The sequence below is a fragment of the Oenanthe melanoleuca genome, chromosome 18 (genome assembly GCF_029582105.1).
Source record: "Oenanthe melanoleuca isolate GR-GAL-2019-014 chromosome 18, OMel1.0, whole genome shotgun sequence".
Taxonomy (NCBI): domain Eukaryota; kingdom Metazoa; phylum Chordata; class Aves; order Passeriformes; family Muscicapidae; genus Oenanthe; species Oenanthe melanoleuca.
In genome coordinates, this window is record NC_079351.1 from 2,807,496 (window position 1) to 2,827,447 (window position 19,952).

The 19,952-nt window shown below is 39.6% G+C and overlaps 1 protein-coding gene across 5 annotated transcripts in view; it reads right to left on the reverse strand.

Annotated features, from left to right (window-relative positions):
- Positions 1-19,952, reverse strand: part of CEP112 (centrosomal protein 112) — a 151,708-nt gene that overhangs the window by 90,195 nt on the left and 41,561 nt on the right. For all 5 annotated transcript variants that reach the window (XM_056506104.1, XM_056506103.1, XM_056506101.1 and 2 more), the window contains 2 exons: positions 8,702-8,837; positions 5,481-5,588 (listed from right to left, as the gene is read on the reverse strand). In XM_056506104.1, coding sequence (XP_056362079.1) covers positions 5,481-5,588; positions 8,702-8,837 — 244 coding nt within the window. The remainder of the gene's footprint in view (positions 1-5,480; positions 5,589-8,701; positions 8,838-19,952) is intronic.

A 19,952-nucleotide genomic window follows, 5' to 3' on the forward strand; every position in this document is an offset into this window, starting at 1 on the left:
GCAGCAGGCTGTGGTGCAGAATTTGCTGTATCTAGTCTTTGTTTGGGACTCAGTTTATCCAAGGACTCCTTTGAAGGCAGAGCTGCCTTCCCAGCCTGGCTGTTTACCGCAGGCACCCGGCTGCGCCTCTGAACCGCCTCCCTCTCCCTCCTCCCCTCAAAGTGGGTTCTTTGACTACACAGGGAGCTCAGGCTTTTAACTCTGAATCACACACGAGTCAGATGCCTGAAGGAGACCGTGCAAATACCCATCTGTCTGGTTAACAATTCTGTAAACAGCAATGGCACCATGAGAAGATTTCCACCCACTCTTCACTTGGAGGTTAAATTCGTCTCCTTTCCCCATTTGTGAGTTTTAGCTATAAAGTAAAAAGTTGATGTTGATTGAAGAAACTATTCCTCAGATATTCTGCACAAATGGTATTCATCTGTGTCTTAGGATGGTTCAAAGGAAACGTTTATGCATTCTAGATTAATTTATTAAATGAAATTTATGCAGCTTGTTGCCGATGACATGAAAAATTTAGAGCTTCTACTAACGTGCTCATTTGGCCTCCTTGCAAGAACAGACTGTATTTCAATTATCTTAGAGTACAGACAAAGAGGAGAGGAACAAAGCTTTTCACAAAGACTCTCTCCTCATAACTAAACCAGCATACTAAAAATGGATTGTGGATCTCTGAAAACAAATGGCCAGGTTAATGCACAGCTGAGAAATGCTTGGGACACTGGTCTGTCCAAGAAGAGCAGATTTCAAACAGGGCTTTGCAAGTGTTTCCTGCACTTGGGTGGGTAACAGATTGGAAAAAGGGAAGGTAGAAAAACAGAAAATGCAGAATGAGGCCAGAAGGAAAGCTAGGATGGAAGGGCAGTGGCAGAACTCTTAACACAGCAAGGGCATGGGGACAAAGTGAGCTGGAGGTTGAGCTTGTTATCTCTGTTAGTGTTAATTGCTAAATTAATGTTTTGCCTGAGAGAACCTCGCTCTCTTCTTTAAATTAACCTCACTAGAAAGTTATAAAAGACAAAAAGATATACAGAATATTCTTCATCTCCTCTCAATAACACTTTGCTCTGCTCCAGCACACTGCTAAAACAAGAACAGTGTCCCAGCAGCACCTCAGATATTGTCCTTGCTGCTGGCAGGTAACATTACAAACATGCTTTTTTCACTTTTAACCAGCTATTTTGCACTTCTTTACCTCACTTTCTTTATTATAAAAGGCATATTTAAACTCAACCACACCTTTGTCTTGCTCCTAACTTAAAGGCATTGTCTATTGACTTGTCTTAGTGTGATTTCAAAGTGATTTCATTAAATACTCAGGAAATGAAGGTGTCTCCTTCTTCCCTATTTGGATACACAGGACAAGATGACAACTCTAATTTCTTCATAACTTTTACAGAAGTCAGAACCCAACAATAAATGTCACAAGAAAGGATTTCCTGAGATACAGGGAGGTTCTTCAGCTATCATGTAACAACTTTCCACTTTCCTATGGAAGCATGAATAATTATTTTTAAAGGGAATAAACACAGTCAAAGATGAACCAAACCAAAAGGATTATTTATATATTTTGGTTGGCATCTAATCTCAGAGAGTATGGCCATAACTCATGGGTAACCCCATCCTGCTATCACAATAACTCAGCAACTGCTTCATTGTGTGCTCTCTCCCTGCTGGAAAATAAAATTTCCTAGGCTTTGGCTGTCTTACTAATCTTGCATCTCATTTATTTCACATTCACTCTGTCACTTCAGCAACTGTTTACAGCAAAAAATGGGTATAACAGTGATCACAGTGATTATTAATGGTTTGGGGTTTTTTTAAAGGACAAGCTAATGTCATTTAAGCATTAGGAGCACATTAAGTTCACTGAAAGTGTTCCATTCTCGACAATTTTTGAGAATCTGCTTGAAACAAAGGTGTTGCATGTGCTGGGGAATGTCCCTGCATGAAGCCCCATCCCATGTCCCATCTCTGCCATGGAACCACCACTCCCTACAAGAGATGTGCTCTCAGAAAGTGCTCAGCTGACAAGGGCATGAGAAAAAACCAGCAAATTCCTTAACTTTTCTGTCAAATTTGACTAAAATCCATTACTGAAAAGCCTGGGCACTTCTTCTTTCAAACACTTGGGCTCATAGAAGATGAACTCATCAGAAACACTTCCCAGGTATTTTGAGCTAAATTGAGGATGTAATTAGAAAGTAGGGGGAAAAATGAAAAAAAAAGAAAACAGGGAGGGGGTGCAAAAAACCAAACAACCTTTCTTCCTGTGCTGACAGTGCCATAAAGCCCAACTACAGATAGTGCAACCATTTCAAAGGCAGGAAAGGCTGAGGCCTTCACTCTGCTGTCCACTGGCTTTGAAGTGCCGAAAGCAGCTGCTCCCAGCAGATAGGAACTCTGGTGCTGCTGGAGTTATTTTTTTTTTTTTTCTTCAAAATATACTTTCAAATCTAACAGCTGCAAGTAGAACAAAGTTGAGCTAAAGTATATTTAAAGAAGAAAAAAAAAAAAAAAAAGCCACCAGTTTCTCTCTGAGAGTGCTCTCAGTGGATACTTCAAACAAGTGGCACCGAATCAGATGAAGCTGGAACCAGGAGGGACATGTGGCAGCTGAAACCAAATACTGCAGGATCCAAAAGTTCCTTTTTGTTTTATTAGTGGATTTGAGTGCATTTGAAAAGCCAACATAATATTAACTGCCATGGTTTTTTCCAAATTAATTTTGAAGCAAAGATAAATAAATATCAGTGTATCAGATTCTTGCAATAAATATTAGATAAATATCAATATATCAGTATGTCTAACCTGCAGGCAGAACAATCTTTCAGCCCCACAGTGAACAGTCCATGTTCACACCAATACTTGTTTTGAAATCAGTATTCAAGCAGAGTCCTGTGACATCAACCATTCAGATAAAGCAGAGAAGTGAAACCACTGCTCCAACTGCCTACTCTTCCAAAATGTCTCTCAGATTGGAGAAATGGATCACATATCAGCTCATTTGGCTCTTTATTACCAATCTGATTAAAATTATGGGCAACTGAACTGTCCAGGTTGCCATCAGTGCTACTCACCATGACAGCCAACAAAAATTAAATCTGTAGGGCAATTTCCCTTCCCTTTTTTATGTCTAAATTTCATTTGACAATTAGATTCAAGACACTTGAGGCAGAACATTTCAAAGCAATCACTACACTTCTCAGGTAGCTAAAATACCCAGCTTTTTGGTTGGGTGTCTATTTCCAACTGGAAGTCTGCTGGAGCCCTGTCAAAATGTATCTCCACTTCAAATTCACTGCTCTATTTAAACATTTTAAATCAGCCTGTTCCTCGCCAAGTAACAACCAAAGAAATATGCAGTAAAACAAGGCAAGGAAAAGTCTGCTTTAAAATAGGCTTAGAAGTTCTGAAGCATAAATAGAGAGCAGAGAAACAGAAGTTGGAAGTACTGAAAGGAAATTTTCAGAGTGGAAGAACTGAGCTCATCCTGCTCCATGGTGGGGCTGGAGGGGCTTTGTGCCTCCCCAAAGAACCTAATTCCCAGTGATAACCCCCTGCAATCTGCACATATTCTTCATGCCCACCAACTTTCAAAGAACATTCCAGATGAAGTACAAAGAGAAATAAATTTTTAAAAAGGGCATAAACAGGATTCCAATGAAAATTCCTCTGAGGCTCTCATTGTTTAGCTGTTTAGGGCTGAAGCCCTTGGGTTCCAGTGATGTCTCATAAAGCTTAGCTGTTCTTTCTTATAGTAAAAGCAGCTATCCTAAATAAAATAAATGGGAAGCAGTAAACAGTGAAAAATGTTTTCACTGATGTTTACCACAATATCAACATTGTCACAGAATAGATTCACCAAAAAAATTTTAGCTCTCATATTAATTTCTTGCTTTGTGAGTTTATTTGACACAGACTCTGGAAGGTCTGAATATAAGAAGACACATAAAACCAAACTATGACAATATGAGACATTATCATTTGCCTTTAGTTTATCTGGCTTGGTGGATGTTACCATGGATAGTAAAAAACAAAGTTACCATTTGTAGGTAGGAAGAGGAATATTGTAACTCCTGATACACTGCAGGCTAGCATTTCTCTCTACAGGTTAAAATCTGGGATGGGAAAATGGGAACAAAATCTTTGAATAAATGCTTACTTTGGACTTTGAAGATGCACTACAAATTATGAGAACTGTAAAGAAAAAAGCCAACCACATCACTAAAATGATGTGAAAATAGGATTCAATAAAGAATTCCAGTTTAAGGCAGATGTCCAACTGACCCTGGCACTCCCATCCTCCTTTCAGCGTGTCCCTGACACACCAAACTTCCTCACCTTTCCTGCTCAAGCCCCCAGTATCTCTGACGACTTCTGAATCACTAAATGCAGGAATCACCACAAAGAACATCCCCCAGTTAAGGTGGACACCTGTGAGATGTCCCTCACCCTTCCAGAGGTCAGTATGTCACCTCTGTCAGGTGGCAGCACAAGTGGGGACGTTGAGAGTTCTGAGCGAGGACAGGGAAGATGCTCTGATCTGAGCCAACAAACTCCCTTCTATTCCAAGAGCCACACACAAAACACACCATTGTTCCTCCCCAGCACAGAGCTGGGGTCTCTCAACACCTACCAAAGTGATCTTGGTCCTTAATTCCCTAAAAAGCCCCTTCCAGATGGACCAGAGCAGGCCTGGCACCAAAGGCAACCACAGCGTTTCATCCTCACAGAAGATAAACAGAAATTAAACCACATTTCCCTGCTGGAAATGCAAGCTTAGATCCACACAAGAACAGTGGTAGGAGAGAATTTTTATGGATTAACCACATCAGTCCTACAAAGTACTAAAAACCCCCTTTCAATCCTCCAGCAGGTGTTACCAACAAAGGCCACTTTAGTTTTGTGACCAAGTGCCAGCTCACACCAGTGCCTGGTGCTGCAGCTTCTCAGCTCCCAGGTCTGTATCATACCACAATTTCCCCACTTCTGCTTTTTCCCCCCTTACATTTCACAGCACTACTGAACAAAACTTTCTTGTCTCCACCCAAACATTTCCTGAGTATTTTTCCCAACCCTGAAATTACATTACAAAGAAGAAAATCAGGATCAGTGGGCCAAAATAAGCATTTGTACTGAACACTCCCTGTGTCAAAAATGATAAAAAGAATGAGCCCCTGTTTCTTGACAAGAAGAGACACAGATAATGCATTAAATAATTGAACCTGGTGATTATGAAAATAGGTGTTGCCACCTGTAAGCCTGGGAAACAATTTGAAAGAGTTGGAGGTACAAAGGACAGTGAAGAGGAAACAAAAAGTATTTTCTGTGTAGGTTCTCCCCCCTCTATCCCCATCACGAAACTCTGAGTGTCTATAAATTGTGTTTTTATAGGAAGGACAGCAGCAGTGACCTACAGCTGCAGGAAAGGGTGTTTTCTCCCCTCCACCTGGAGGAGCAAAGCAACTGACCTGTTGTTCATAATTTTTCTTGATCTCATCCAACTGCCTGGAGAATTCTTGGGCTTGCTTTTCCCGGAGCAATTTTGATCTGCTTAGATCTGCTTCAACCTCTGCTATCTACATGGGAAAAGAAAGGGAATATTTAATTTTTTTTTTTTTTTAAAAGAAAAGCATAGCTTGAAATGTTCTGACATTTCTACAGTTGTTTGTAAACCATCAAAGAGGAGAATGTCACTAGCTGGGAATGATAACAACTCCATTTGTATGTGGTGGAAATGAATATTCAGTCTCTACAGGATTATTAGCTGCTCAAGGACATAGTGATCACTGTTCTGCCACTCCCTAATTACAAAGGATTGGCTCAGTTTTTCACTCAACAGTGCTGAATATCCCATCAAAATGAAGTAAATATTTTCTCTAGACATATTTAAGACTCAAATATATTTCACTTAAAAATACACTGCCTGTGGAAATTCAAGGGAAATCATGTGCGAGTCAGAGCATAAACTACACATTTAAAGCCAGTTTACATTAAATCAGAAAATAACTTTAAATAACTTAAAAGAGAATTATTTGGCTGCAAGTTAAGTCCTCTGAAGATAGTCATCGCCTATGAATAATGAGTCCCACAGATTCCAGCACGCAGCATCAAGGAAGCAATTTCACAACTCAATTAACAAAGGCTTTTGTATCAAAAGCAGAACTGTTAGCTGTACATCAGGCATGTTTCCAAGGGAATATATGTAAATATATAGATGTAACTCTGCTGCAGTGCACTCATCAATGACTTTTAGATCTAGATCCCAACATAAGCAGTGAATAAACTGTGTCCCTAAAAAGAGAAAAGAGGTGGAGGGTTTTGAAGGACCACAAGCCCATCTGCTCCACAAAAAGAAGAAAATCATGAATTTCTGAACCACAAGCCAAAATCCTGCTTGGCCTAAGGGAGTGCTCAGTGTTCAACAGATGTCTGTGCCAATTGGCCTGGACATCACTCCCCAGCCAGGAAGGAGGAGAAAAGGCAGCACTAGGAGTGGGAAAAGCATTTTATTGCAGAGTACTCCAGCAGGAAAGGAAGGGACTGGAGTAGAATTAGTTGGCCAAACAGAAAGTGGAAAAAGAGAGCACTGAAGAATCAGTTCCTGAACCTCACTGCTACTACCTGCCATTAAGAAGAGGGACTGCAATCAATGTTTTCTGAATAATTTTCTTCCAGCTCCAAACTTACTTAAATTGCATGTCCATATTTTACTTAGGTCAATAAAACCCAGAAAAATAACAGATCTTGTTACTGCACTAAGGGAGGCTTTTTTTAAGAGAATGAAAATGTTCTAAAAAGTGAAATAGTAAAAACATATGCAAAGATGCTTTAAATCTACAGTTTATTCTTTAGGTCACGTTCATCTGCTTCAAACAACTACAACAAAGGCTCTTGATCATTATTTGCCAAACCCAGGAAGCCCCAGATCTACAGGACCATGACATGGTCTGTGTATTATTTCTCTTTTTTTTTAGTTACTACTGGAAAAAATGCAGATCTTGCAGTTAAACACATGCCACCCACCCACCAGTGGACATCAGGTGACTCTTAATAATCACAAGCTTGACAAAATAGGAAGCAGATGGCAAAATAAATGCCCTTATCATAGAGCCAAACTAAAGAATCAAATATTGATTGCAAAAACTGAAAATGAGCCCATCCTACTCATCTCCATAATCAACTTTATCTCACCCAAAAATGAGTTTAAAGCCCAGTATTCCTAATGCAGATGAAAGGACAGTGTTGCTATGGCTACTGCAGCTGTTTTGTAAAGTGATACATCCCACCTCACCACAAAACACAGAATTTTCCAGTGTGTTCCCATGTACTGGGGGATTTATCTAAGAGTACATGGATGCAGAGGAGTGAGAAAGGTCAAAATCATGAAGAGAGAGTTTCAGCAGTGCTCCTTTCATGTATTTCCTTGGACCTTGGCTCCTGTAGACCAAAACCACTCAACTGTACAATATCATTTATATTTCTAGATTTTAGCATCCAAACAGGGAAAGAGTAAACCTCTGGTTTATAGTAAAATTGATTTTCAAAATTTCCCAGAATGCAGCAATATTCTGAAAGAAATGTACTGTCATTGACCATGTTTTCCAAATTCTTTTGCACTTTCTTATGTTCTGGATTGGTTTTCTTTGCTGAAGGCTTTTTAAGTGAATGAAACTATTATTATCCTTTTTAGAATTATACACCATCCCTTTAGGAGTAGAACTAGGATATTATTTGAAGTCATCATGAAGAAATTGCAGGAAAGTGCCAGATTAAAACTGTAGGGTTTGTTGTATTGCTCTTGTGGCTCTGGTTTGCTGAACACATCTTGCTTTTATAAATTGCTTCTTGTTTTTTTTTTAATTTCCAAATTCTATTATTTGCTGTCTGCACGGGTCTTAAAAATATCAGCAGTGAAGATTTTAAAAAAACTCTGAGAACAACAAAAAGGGAATTTCAGTCCTAGGGCAGCACTCTCAGCCACCCACTCCAGTCACCCTCCTGCCAGCAGAGAGGTTTGGTCAAGGGAGGTGAGGCTGGAATTTGTAATCCAGGATTACAAACTGGAGTTCTGTCTGGAGATCTCAACCACATGAGGAGTTAAGGAAATATCCCTTCTCTCCCTTTCTTTTTGATCACCTATTGCTTGTTCCTCATTTCACTCATTTTTATAAACTCCCAGGAGAATGGTTTAACTACTGTTTGCTCCATAAGAAATTTAAGCCACTAAAATCCCTGATTTTCAGGGACAGAAAAGTGGATTTTTCCATCCTGTGCACATGACTGCCAGCAGCCACCATGGCTCTGCCCCTGTTTGGGCTCAAACTGATTACAGGAGCTCATTAATGGAAGACACGGTCGCTGGGAAAAGAGTAGGAAGAGCCACATTTAAGTGGGAAATGACAAGCGTTGTTCCATAGGGTGTATAAACTAACACTTTATACTCTCACTCCTGAAAAATCCCTAATCAGTATCACAACTGCAGATATCTTTCTAACAATGACAATTCTGGCTTTGTCAGAAAGATGAAACAGCCGCCACCATCCCTTTCTGACTCGCTGCAAAGACACTACATTGTGAGAGATTTTGATGTAGCACTCTCAAGTGGAGCATGTTTCTGGCATGATAAGATCAGAATCCGCTATCCCACTGCGCCAGAGTTTCAGAAAGGCTGGCATTGTGACCTCCTCACCCGCTGTTTCATTTCTGCAGAGTCTTTCTCTGAGTTCAGCTCCACCTGCCGCTTAAACTCCTCCAGGGCAGCGCCTGCCTGCTGGGCCTGCAGCCTCTGTACCTCCGTCACCCGCCTCAGCTGCTCCTCCTTCTCCCTAGAAAGTCACAGAAAATTTTCAGAGTTCAACTATCAAATAAAAGAACAAGTGTGCTGGTGTAAAAGAGAGGCCTTTAACCCCATCAGTTTAAAATAGTATTCAGATTTCAATTTCCTGTCCCAGCTTCTGCCCAACTTCCCTTCGCAGGGCTTTGAAGCAGGCGATGGAAGGCCCGAGTTATTTTCGCTTTCTCCGATTGAATTTCACACGCCCAAACACGGCGTCCACAGCTCACAACAAAACCTCCACCTTCAAAGCCTCTCTTCACTTCAATGGCCCTCTACTCACTGTAGAACCCCCTTTATTCATCTCATCTAATTAATAAAATTTAATAATAGCAACAAGAAATAAATAATAATAAATTAGACTTCACACTTAAACAAACTCTTCTTAGCATGATTGCCTTTCCAGATTAAAAAAAAAAAAACAAACAAGAAAATGATCCCGGCGCCATCTTTGCTCAGACAAGGTGCAGGATTATTCCCTGCTTGTCATAAATCAAAATGCAAAGCAGGGCAATGTGTGACACGTGGCTCCTTCTTAATCTATTAGAAAGTCATAATGCTGTGATGTCTATTCAGCCTCTCCAGTAATGACAGATGTTAAATCTCTCTGCAAAGATATTTCATATCAACAGCCTACACTATTTGACATATTAAACCTGATACATCTCAGGATGGGTTTTTTCAGACTGGATGTGCATCAATAGTAATGTTTCTGTGATATTTTATGTACATTCAAATATATTAAAAGATTCACATGAAAAGATAAGAGACACTCACCATGTTGACACAACACAGACAAAAGTTCAGGTCACTTATAAATATTTCAGAAACTTTGATGTGAGTCCTTAAATATTACTAACTTTTATTAACTTGTTACAGGTTTTGTTATTAACTTTTGGTGACATGTTCCTACTGCCACAGGTCAGCAAAGCTGCCTGACTTTGTGTTCACACACTGGAGAACTCGATGGTGGCATCGAGGGACAAAGCTGGCTCCACCCATGGCTTGTAACAGAAGACACATTCAAACAGACCTGGGCCTGACATTTTCATTTTCCAGGCAGAGGAAGTAGCTCACGATAAATTCCCCATTTTGACAGAAATTATTTCCATATAAAACAAAGAATCTGACACGTAAGAGACGGAAAAGCCCGGCTAATTCATCTCGTCTGTCACTGGAGGAGCTGCTGCAGCACTGAGCGAGCCTTTCACAAAGGTCAGGAAGCTGCCAAGCCCAAAGTTACAGTATTCACATCCTCTTCTGTGGTTTGCAGAGCAGACTTTGACAATAGGACAAAGAACATAATCCCACATCTTCACAAAGAGGCTGTTTGCAGTGCAGGAGAGCAGGGTAATTCCATTAGCAGAGAGATCAAAGAAATGCCACAAGCCCTGAGTCAGTGCATTGCTGTTTACTTCTAGACGTTTTTTATTCGTGATGCATATTTAAAAAAATAAAAAATATTTTATTTTGGCAACTCACTCACATGGAATAATTGAGAATAGGGAGACTGCTCCTCTCCTTACATAAAAAGGAAAATGCCTTTCTTCCCCAGCAGAAACTGGAGGAAAACAGAACAAAATCCTATATCAGTTTTGGTGATGATTGTTTTGGGGTTTTGGTTTTGTGTTCTTAGAAGACCTGTGCAAATTACCTTCAGATTTGCTAGAGAGCATCCATCACCCCTCCAGATATGCTTTATTTCTACAGCCTCATTGTTTCCATTTCCTACACTCCTTTGAGGGGGAAGCACATCTGTGCCAACCTAAGCCACCACATTCCCCACTCATTTATGAGACAATAAATATCACACAGCAAAAAAACATCACTACCAAAATCAACATTTCTTTCCCCATCTAAACTCAAATGGCAAAATACTATTTAGGATTTAAGTTCCTCCTGCAGAGTATCGAAAAGATCCAAATGCCAAGTACAAAACTCCTCCAGCATTCCTCAGAACGGGCACACCAGTGACACCTCCAGAGCTCCAAGTGACAGGAATTGGTTCATGGGTCAGTCATCCACCTGCTCCTGCTGTTTGGCTCAGTTATCCCCCAAATCCCACATTCCAGGCAGCTGCTGAATACAGATATTTTTAATTTTACAGCTGTTTGACACTGAATTACATTAAGCACATCACTCCCCTCTCCAACAACAAAATCTAAGGACACGTTCTGAACATGCTCTGCCCACATTTGTTAGCTTGGAGAGACCATGGAGAGGGGAAAACATCCACTTCTCCTCCCAAAGATCCATAATTCAGCAATGGGCCCTGGATAACAAATCACATCTAATAATTCCACTCCACACTGGAAGCAAAACCAAAAATCAAAGCTTATTCAAACACATCCACACTGCCAAGTGCCAGGAGACACTGGGACAACTTTGGTCCAGTCAGATGGAAACACAACAACTCTAAACATAAAAGGACAAGATATCAGTCCTTGTGGTCTTAGTGAGGCTCCAAATTTGTGCATCTTCTTCCTTAGGAAAATATTTTTAATTTGAAATATTACAACATAAACTTCTAGGAACGTGGTTTTATGCACCTTCCTTTCTTTTAAGGACTTAATCCCATGAATAAATACAACATCTCATTATAAGTTGGAAAAAAACTTCATTTTTAAGGATGTGGGAGCCAGCACTCTCTATTTTTTGTGCAGGTCAGATTTGAACAGAAGCTTAGAAAACCTGTACAACAATGGCCCTCGGTTCACAAATATAAGAAAAGCTTCACTTTTTTTCCCAAGACACCAAGCAATGTGCCTTGCATGAAGCACTAAAATATTCACTTTGAAGATTATTTTTTTCAGTTGGGCTAGTTGTGGGGCCCAATACAATACAATTACATCACTTAAATCCCCTAAAGCTGAGCCGGCCTGAATGTAAAAACAGGGTGAATTTACTCTTTGCCCCCAATTTAAAAAGCAGCAAATTCCTTTTGTTTCAGTTTATAAAGGACATGGCAATGGAATTAAGAGTCTTACACAGCACAAACCATCTCAGGAAAGTTGACTGTGAAGTCCAGAATTTGAATTTCAGAAATCAGCACCCTGAAGTGCACTGATAAATGGGAAATACAAAAATCTTATGTGCTTCCCCTTCATGCTCAATCATAAATATTTGTCCTGCTCTGTAAAATGCCTTCCAAGAGGTAACAACTAAATACAGTGAGACTTTACAGCACTGCAGGAACAAAACACAGGGCAGTTCATGGTTAACAGCAAAGGTTAATTAAATTTGGGATGTCCCAGCAAATGCTGGATGAATCAGCACCTTCCTGGAGGGCTCCCACCATTCCCTGAACCAGCAAGGGCTCACCAACAGCACAAGGAGCAGGAGATGAACCAGGCTGGGTCTCAGCCTCACCAACAAATTAAAACCCTGGAGACATTTGGTGCCAGCACACCTGAACACAGGAACCCCCATGGCTCACAGGGACAGAGTTTCACACCCCAGGAACAAAATCCACACCCAAGCTCCCTGTGTGTTGCTTAGAGAGGTTTTCAGTGACATGGAAAATAGTACTAGACTGTGAAACTCCTCGTGTTTTCTTGTAAAATTATACCAGGCTTTGATTCACAAATAGGCAAATTCTTCTCCAGGTTTCCAGAACCTGCTGGAAGCTCAGCCCATTGAATCCTGTGCTGGAGAACAGAAGCAGAGAAAGGAATGTTTATAAAGATTTATTTTGCCACTGAATCAGCTTCTGAAACTTAAATTCTGATGGACTCCACAAGAGGGAGAGGCTCCATCCCTTGTCTAAGTCTCTCCCAGGTTGTTTTGACTCTGGGTTTGTGCCTGGACATAAACAGGAATCCCAGAATATCTCGAGTTGGAAGGGACCCACACTGAGTCCAACCCTCTGCTTCCCACAGGGTACTCAAAACCAAATCCTGAGAGATGAGCTGTGGGAAAAGCAGACTCAGGGCTGAGCCTGCAGCCCCACTGCTGGTGCTGAGATCGAGGCCAGGCTGTCCTGCCATTCCCACATTATACATACTCTAATCTATTCAGAACTAAAATTAAAACCCCTAAAAAAAGCCCACATGAACACAATTTCTTACATAATACACAGCAAACTGTGTAGCTGAAAACACAATCTGCATCAAAACATACCCAAATTTCCCATGAAAACCAGAATTTGGGAATTTCACCTTGTATCTTCAGTGTCTACAGATATGAGGACCCATCCAGTGTACAGACACATACATTTGACTTTACATAGGGAAATTTAAGCAGACCCATGATCCTGCTTCTGATCCCAGAGAGTCCCTCACATGGAGATGCTCTGGTACTGCCAGGACTCCTCAAAATTGCAGCAGTTTAATTAATTAATTAATTAAATTTATAACCAGAGCCATTTTACTATTTTTTAGTGACACAACCAGTAAAAACCACTCCCTGCAACAGCCCCTCTGACCTAACTTCTAGCATGCAGATATTGCACTACATAAATATGAATTGTAAATAACTAAATATAAATATGTAATATGAACCCATAAATAATGTATCCAGGCCTAAAATACCACTATCTGTAAAAGAAGGTGTTAATGGGTTAATTGTTACAGAACAATGCCAAATGTGTGAATACACAAAAATCAATTTTGCTTTTCCTGCTCTGTTTTTAGCACACAGTGATAGCTCAGTAACAGCTTTGGGTCTGACTGCACCCATCCAGCTGTGGCTGGAGCATCCTCCTGCATGGGCTGGATTCCCACCAAAAACAAGGAACAGCCAGGGCTCTCCTGCCAGGCCAGCCCCAAACATATGGAATATGTGCAGAACACTTCTTCTTTTTGGTGTGGAGAGGAAGAGAGACAGTGTGAAGTCATTCAAGCAGAATGATAACTAAACCAAAGCCAGATCAAAGCAGTGAAGAAGAAAGACTGAAATGTGAAGCTGAAATATTTATTGCCTTCAAAACATCATCCCTATCCTGTCCCTGGGCACTTTAATATTTCGGAGTTGTTAGAAAGCATTCTAACTTGTTTCATCATTTCAAAGAAATAAATAAAAATAAAAAGTGTTCCCCAATTTTAAGAATAAAATGAGCTTGTCTTTATGAGAAAAAGTACCAATCCACTTAATATTGTTTACAGTTTGCATAATTTGAGATGTTAACATCAAAAAGCTGGTCTGCATTCCTTCAAGTAAGCTCCAACAATGGAAGATATTTACAATCCAATTATTGTTTTAAACTATATACTTATGTTTTAAATAAATCATGAGATAACATTAACAAACTAAATCACTCCTTTTAACCATTAATGAATTCAGAGCAAGTACTACTCCACGTGTGAAGTATCACACTGAAATAAGAATAATGCATTACATTCAAAATTAATGGCTCACAAATTAAGTAGACATTGGTTAAACATACTAATAATTATTATAACTATTTCTCATGACAATAATGACAGGGCACTGTTGTGCTAGGTGCTGTGCAAACAGAATAAAGCAGCAACTGCCAAATGATGAATGTGATGTGGGTTAAAAAGCTGAGCAAGTGTTGTAAATGTGGCTGGAAAGGAAAACTTGATAATTTTGCTCCAGACTGCAGAAACTGTCTCCAGGATATAGATCCACCACATACATGAAAGAGCACAGAGGCTCAGTTATCAAGGGAGGAGGATTAGAACACAGATTAAATAGTCATGGCTTTCCCAAGCTGAGACCACAGACCCAGCAAGGACAACACAGAGGGCAGAATTAGAGACAGGTGTAGATAATGGCTTGGAAAAGGGGACACAGGCTGTAATTAAAGGTGGCCCAGAAAGTCAGCACAGACAGCAAAGAGATTCATGAGGTACCCAGAGAGGAGGAGCAGAGAAGGCAAAGATGGAGATCAGAGAACAGCACTGTGGCACTGAGAGCTGGGAGTGAATAAAATAAACCATCCAAGGACAAACTATGTGAGAAATGACCAGGCACAGCACAGAGCCAGGCAAGGAGAATCACTTAACACTAACAAAGCACAGCCCAGGGGGTGTGAAGGGTGACAGAGCCAACAGAGGTTGGCAAACCAAAGATGCTGAGGATGAACTGCCAGGAATAAGATTGTTAAGGGGGAACAAGGGCTCAGAATTCATCCTGTCACTCTACTGACTTAAGGTGACTATTTTTATGGTTAAAATAATTGGTTAGTTCAGAATTCAAGTAATAGTATTCATGTTGTAGTAGATAATAAATATATTTAATTCTGGGGAACCATGAGTGTCTGCTTGGCTCATTGTTTTCTTCTTTCCCAGAGTACACAGATTGTGACAATTTTTTCCTTAAAAGTATTGTTTGAATTATCAACTTCAACTCCTCCATGAAGGTTGGTTGCATTGTTGCTGAAGCTGAAGGAATGTTGTACAAGGCCCATGAAAAGTAAAAGCAAAATTAAGATTATCAAATGTAATTGAAGCAGAGCAATCACAATCATCGAGCAACAAGGAACAAAGCTTTTCCTTGTACTATTTTGTAGATGGTTTTAAGTGACCCAAAGGAGGTGACAGCCTGAAACATTTCATACTTTTTAACAATCAGTAATTGAATTCAATCATCTGTCTGACTTTCTTTAGCTTTTCTCATTTCATCAACGTTTTGAGCATTGTATAATCTTGAAATAAGGAAAATAAGAAATCTGAAAACCACACTGATGTGAGAGGGAAGCATTTGGAGTAACAAGGGAACAATTCTGTCATTAGTGTTGATTATTTGTATATTCACTTAGTCAATGCCACCATGATAATCCTTAACTACATTAATGATTAGAAGAGTAATTTACAGCAATTAATGAAATGCCACAGCATGATACAGCAATGCTCCTCACCTGGCAATATTTTCATTTCATAAACTGTGTGCCATATCAAACCAGTTTCACAGTTGTTTTCACTAAAAAGATGTCATGTGATATCTCTATAACCATCTTGAGGGACGTAACAGTCCCAGAGCCAAGGATTAAAAATCAACTGTTACATTTTTTTGGTATAACTGGAGCCTTCCTTTCAATACATATTTCATTATTGCCAGTAGGTCTCCAGAGAAATGGGGGGAAAGAAAATGAAAGGCTGTAAATAGTTAATAGAACACTTTATTTTTGCTTTTAAGTGAGACTATTAAACAAAGCTACCATATTTTTGAGCCCTCTGTTCATGCTCCACATTGTGGCCCCTAGAGTGAGGGTTAGGGAGTGTTTACAATATGCTGGAAACTTTGACTGGGTTTGCTCTAAGAGGTTTCAGATGCTCAAGCACAGCACCAAGTGGAGAACAGCTGCTTGGTTTTCCACTGATTCTTAAAGGAGAAAAAAATAAAAACAACCAAAAATAATCACCAAACCCACCCTACCAAAAAAACACAGAGTTTTAAAGAGTAAAACTTTATCCCAACTCCTCACCACATCACATTACCACTTTTTAAATCACAGACATGGCTTTTTTCATCATATTGCAAATGCTGCAACAAGACAACCCTCAGCATTTTAATAAAAGATAATGATGAACACAATGAACATGAGTATAAACTCTCAACAATGCTCTTTTATTGCAACACTTGGAATTAAAGACAATGCCTGCTCATATTCCTTTAATTATTTCCAGCTTTAAATAGTAACAGCTTTTCCATTCAGACAAGAATTCTCTCCACACACAAATACTTCATTTTCAAGGAAAAATGGAATTAACTGCAGGAAAACAGCTCCACTTAAGCAATTACCCTGAAAATATTAACAACAACAAGCAATTACTCAGAATTTGGATTCAACTTAGAGGAGCAAGAAAGGAGAAAAAAGTAATATAAAATTAACTTGTGGTAAAAGCTATCAGTCCCTTTATTTATTTATCATTGCACTGATGAGTCTCAGGCTGTTGTGTTTTGCTGAGTGCAGTGGCATTTCTGATGCACACCACTCCAAAAGGCCCATACAAGAGGATTTGAAGGAGCAGCTGTTAAAATATAAAGTTCTCAAAGGGCTTGGTAGAATCAAATTCTCAATATCCATTGTAAATCACATCTTTTTTTCAAAATGTAACTTCTGTATATTTTGAAAAGCTTAGATTTTACTTCTTTTCAAAATGTTGGGATCTAACAATTATGCAAATGTAAATTGCAAACAAATTAAATTATTTCCACTGCTATTTATTCTACCTCCTTCTGCCAGCTCTCTTCACATCTTTATTTTTCCTTGCCTTCATCTGTTTCCCTCTTTCCCTCCCTGTTCACCATTTATTTCTCTCAAATCTATGTCCCCTCACTTCTTTTACACTGTTGCTTTTGTGGTATTACAGAGAGAAGAAAAGTTCAATAAACACCATGGGAATTTTTTTCTGTGAGGCAAAACCTTGTAGCAGAAATAACTGTGCTACACTGAAAAAAACAACCTCAAATTTAAAATATAGGTGAGGACCACTGAACACCTGACAAAATCCCTGGAAATAGCAGCCCAGTATGGGGAAGCACAGAGCACTGCTGTCACACTGGAGTAACAAAAATCAGTGGGAAAAGCCTTTTTAAGTCTGTAGTGAGGAAACTCCACAACACCACCTCCAATGAAAAATCAACTTTTTCTCCTTGACTCCCATGGCAGAAACCACATGCATGTACACAAGGATGTATGAGAAAAGAAAGGCAAATCATTCTCATTTCTGCACTTTACTGAACCTGCAGGCACCACCTTCATACCACATCATGACTGGAAAGATTTTATCTGTCACCTTAAACAAGCCCCAAAAATATTGTGAGAATTGTCTGTGTGTGCTTTAAAAACTACTGGGAAAACTATTGGGAAAATATGCTCATAGACAGAAGTGGCTTGACTGGTTTCTAAAAAGTTTAGCAGTTCAGCCCCTCTTTCTTCCCCAGAGTTTTAAACAAGTTCAGACAAGGGATAGAGGAGCCATGGAAAAAAAGAGGTGTTGGTAGTTCCTTATGTAAACAAATAATTTTATTGAGTGAGTTGGAATGAAGCAGCTGCTCAGCATTTGCTCTGTATCATCCCCACTTGCAAAGTGATGAGATTTGGCTCCACAGACAGACTTGAAAAAAAGAGAAAAAGGCAAAGAGTGAGAGGGAGAAGGTTGTGGAGGATTGGAGTGGAGATGTGCAAGCATTCCTGGAGCTGCAGTGTTTAATATCTGCACAGGGGGAATTTCATTTCATTTCATGTCATTTCATTTCATTTCTCCTAATGTGACTTCTTAAAATTTGTTTCCTTCAGACACCACAGAAGTGAAGAGCAAGAACTCAGGGAATCTGTACTTCAGGACCATATGAAAATATTATTTGTGTATGAGGCAAGCAAAGCAAAAAGCATTAAATCAGATCTGATTATCTCATTATCATTCTCATTATCTCCAGTACATGAGAACTGTCACAGCCTTTATCCTGAAGAAACCAACGTGGTCTGCACTTCCCATGAAGGTGACAGATGATCACAGATCAAACTATCCAGGATCTTTGTAAATTAGTTCAAAATCTCTCAGTCTCAAGACTGACCAACTTTATGTGTCTGTGCAGCCACACAGGTGCCATCCCTGTCCCTGGCAGTGTCCAAGGCAGGTTGGATGGGGCTTGGAGCACCCTGGCACAGTGGGAGGTGTCCCTGGCCATGGCAGGGCTGGAATGGGATGGGTTTTAAGGTCCCTTCCAACCCAAACCATTCTGGGAATCTCTCATGACTCCAGAATTCAAGTGTCAAAACCAAACCACCTCAAAACTGAGCTGGTGGTGTTGTTGTAATCTTCAATAAAATGGGGAGTATTTCCCTAGAGCAAATATACATTTCTCATAAAAAACTAAAAGTATCAAACAATCTGCCACCAAAATATAAGCAAGGCAAAATAAATATATTGAATGAATAAGCATCCAAATTCCACAGAACAAGGCACAAGAGATGATGCTGAGAGCTGTTTAACAATACTGCATAAAGTCAGCAAGACCTTTTCTTTCTTTTCTATGCAATCTCTTCAGCAGCAAATGGTACGTGGTTTTTTTTTTTCTCATTTATTTTCTGTTTCATTCTACTCAGTTTATACTCTGACAAATTATATACCTCTATTTCCTACTCCTCACTGTGAGAGATAAGAACAGCAGAGATTCAGCCTATTTGCAACCCACTCTCATGACACATTTTCTGCAACCAAACCACAGGGATTAGAGAAACAACCTTTCCCCCCAAGTAATTACAGAGAAGCTTTTCAAGAAAACTTTGTTCTTATAGAAATGCCATTTAAAGGACATTCTAGAAAAGCCCTTGCAGCACTTCTTAGAGTGACTTTTGCTATTAGGCAATGCCTGTGACATGCACTGCAGAAGTAAATATAAATTTTATATCTACAAGTCACCACCACAAGTCAGAAGTGTTGGAGCAATTCTTTTGCAAAGGGTTTGCTTTTGACAGATATTTCTACCATGAACTTCAGAAGAAGAAAAAAACCTTCTGTAAACTATGTAAACCCCTATTCTGTATTGAAACTGTGGCAATACTACTTTTTTTTATTATTATTTTTGAAGTGCAAGACACTTTCAGGAATGTGGATTTTACTATTCCACACAATGTCTCAAATCACTTTCATTCTGCATCGGTGTGGATATGTCTGAAACAGCAGCAGCACTGTTTGCTGTCACAGCACTGGGGAAATAATGATAATAATAACAAAAATCCCCTAAAATGCCTGCCACTTCCCTTTCTATGTGCTTGCAGCTCAGCAGCTCCTCCAGATATAATCCTGTGGCCATTTCAGAATCAAAGTGCATTCAGATCAAAGCAGTTTATGAGAAATCACTGAGGCACCTCCTGGTTCTGAGCTGCAATTCCACAAGGCATCGTTTCTGTTGAAAATGCTGAACTGTATTTTCACCCACCTCAGACAAGGTTGTTTTCCCAAAAATTTACTGGGTCTGCCTTAGCTTGGAGTTACTTAATTTCATTCTGCAAGCAGTTAAAGAAATTCAGCAAAATGAAGCATTTTCATATAAGACATTGGATGTTATGGATTCATATTAATGGGAAGGGATTGCTAAAAATAATAATTTTTGCAGCAATGGAAAAAACAAAGCCCTAAGGAAGCCATCCATTTCTACCAAAATAAATCTCACTGCTCCTTATCTATTACCTACT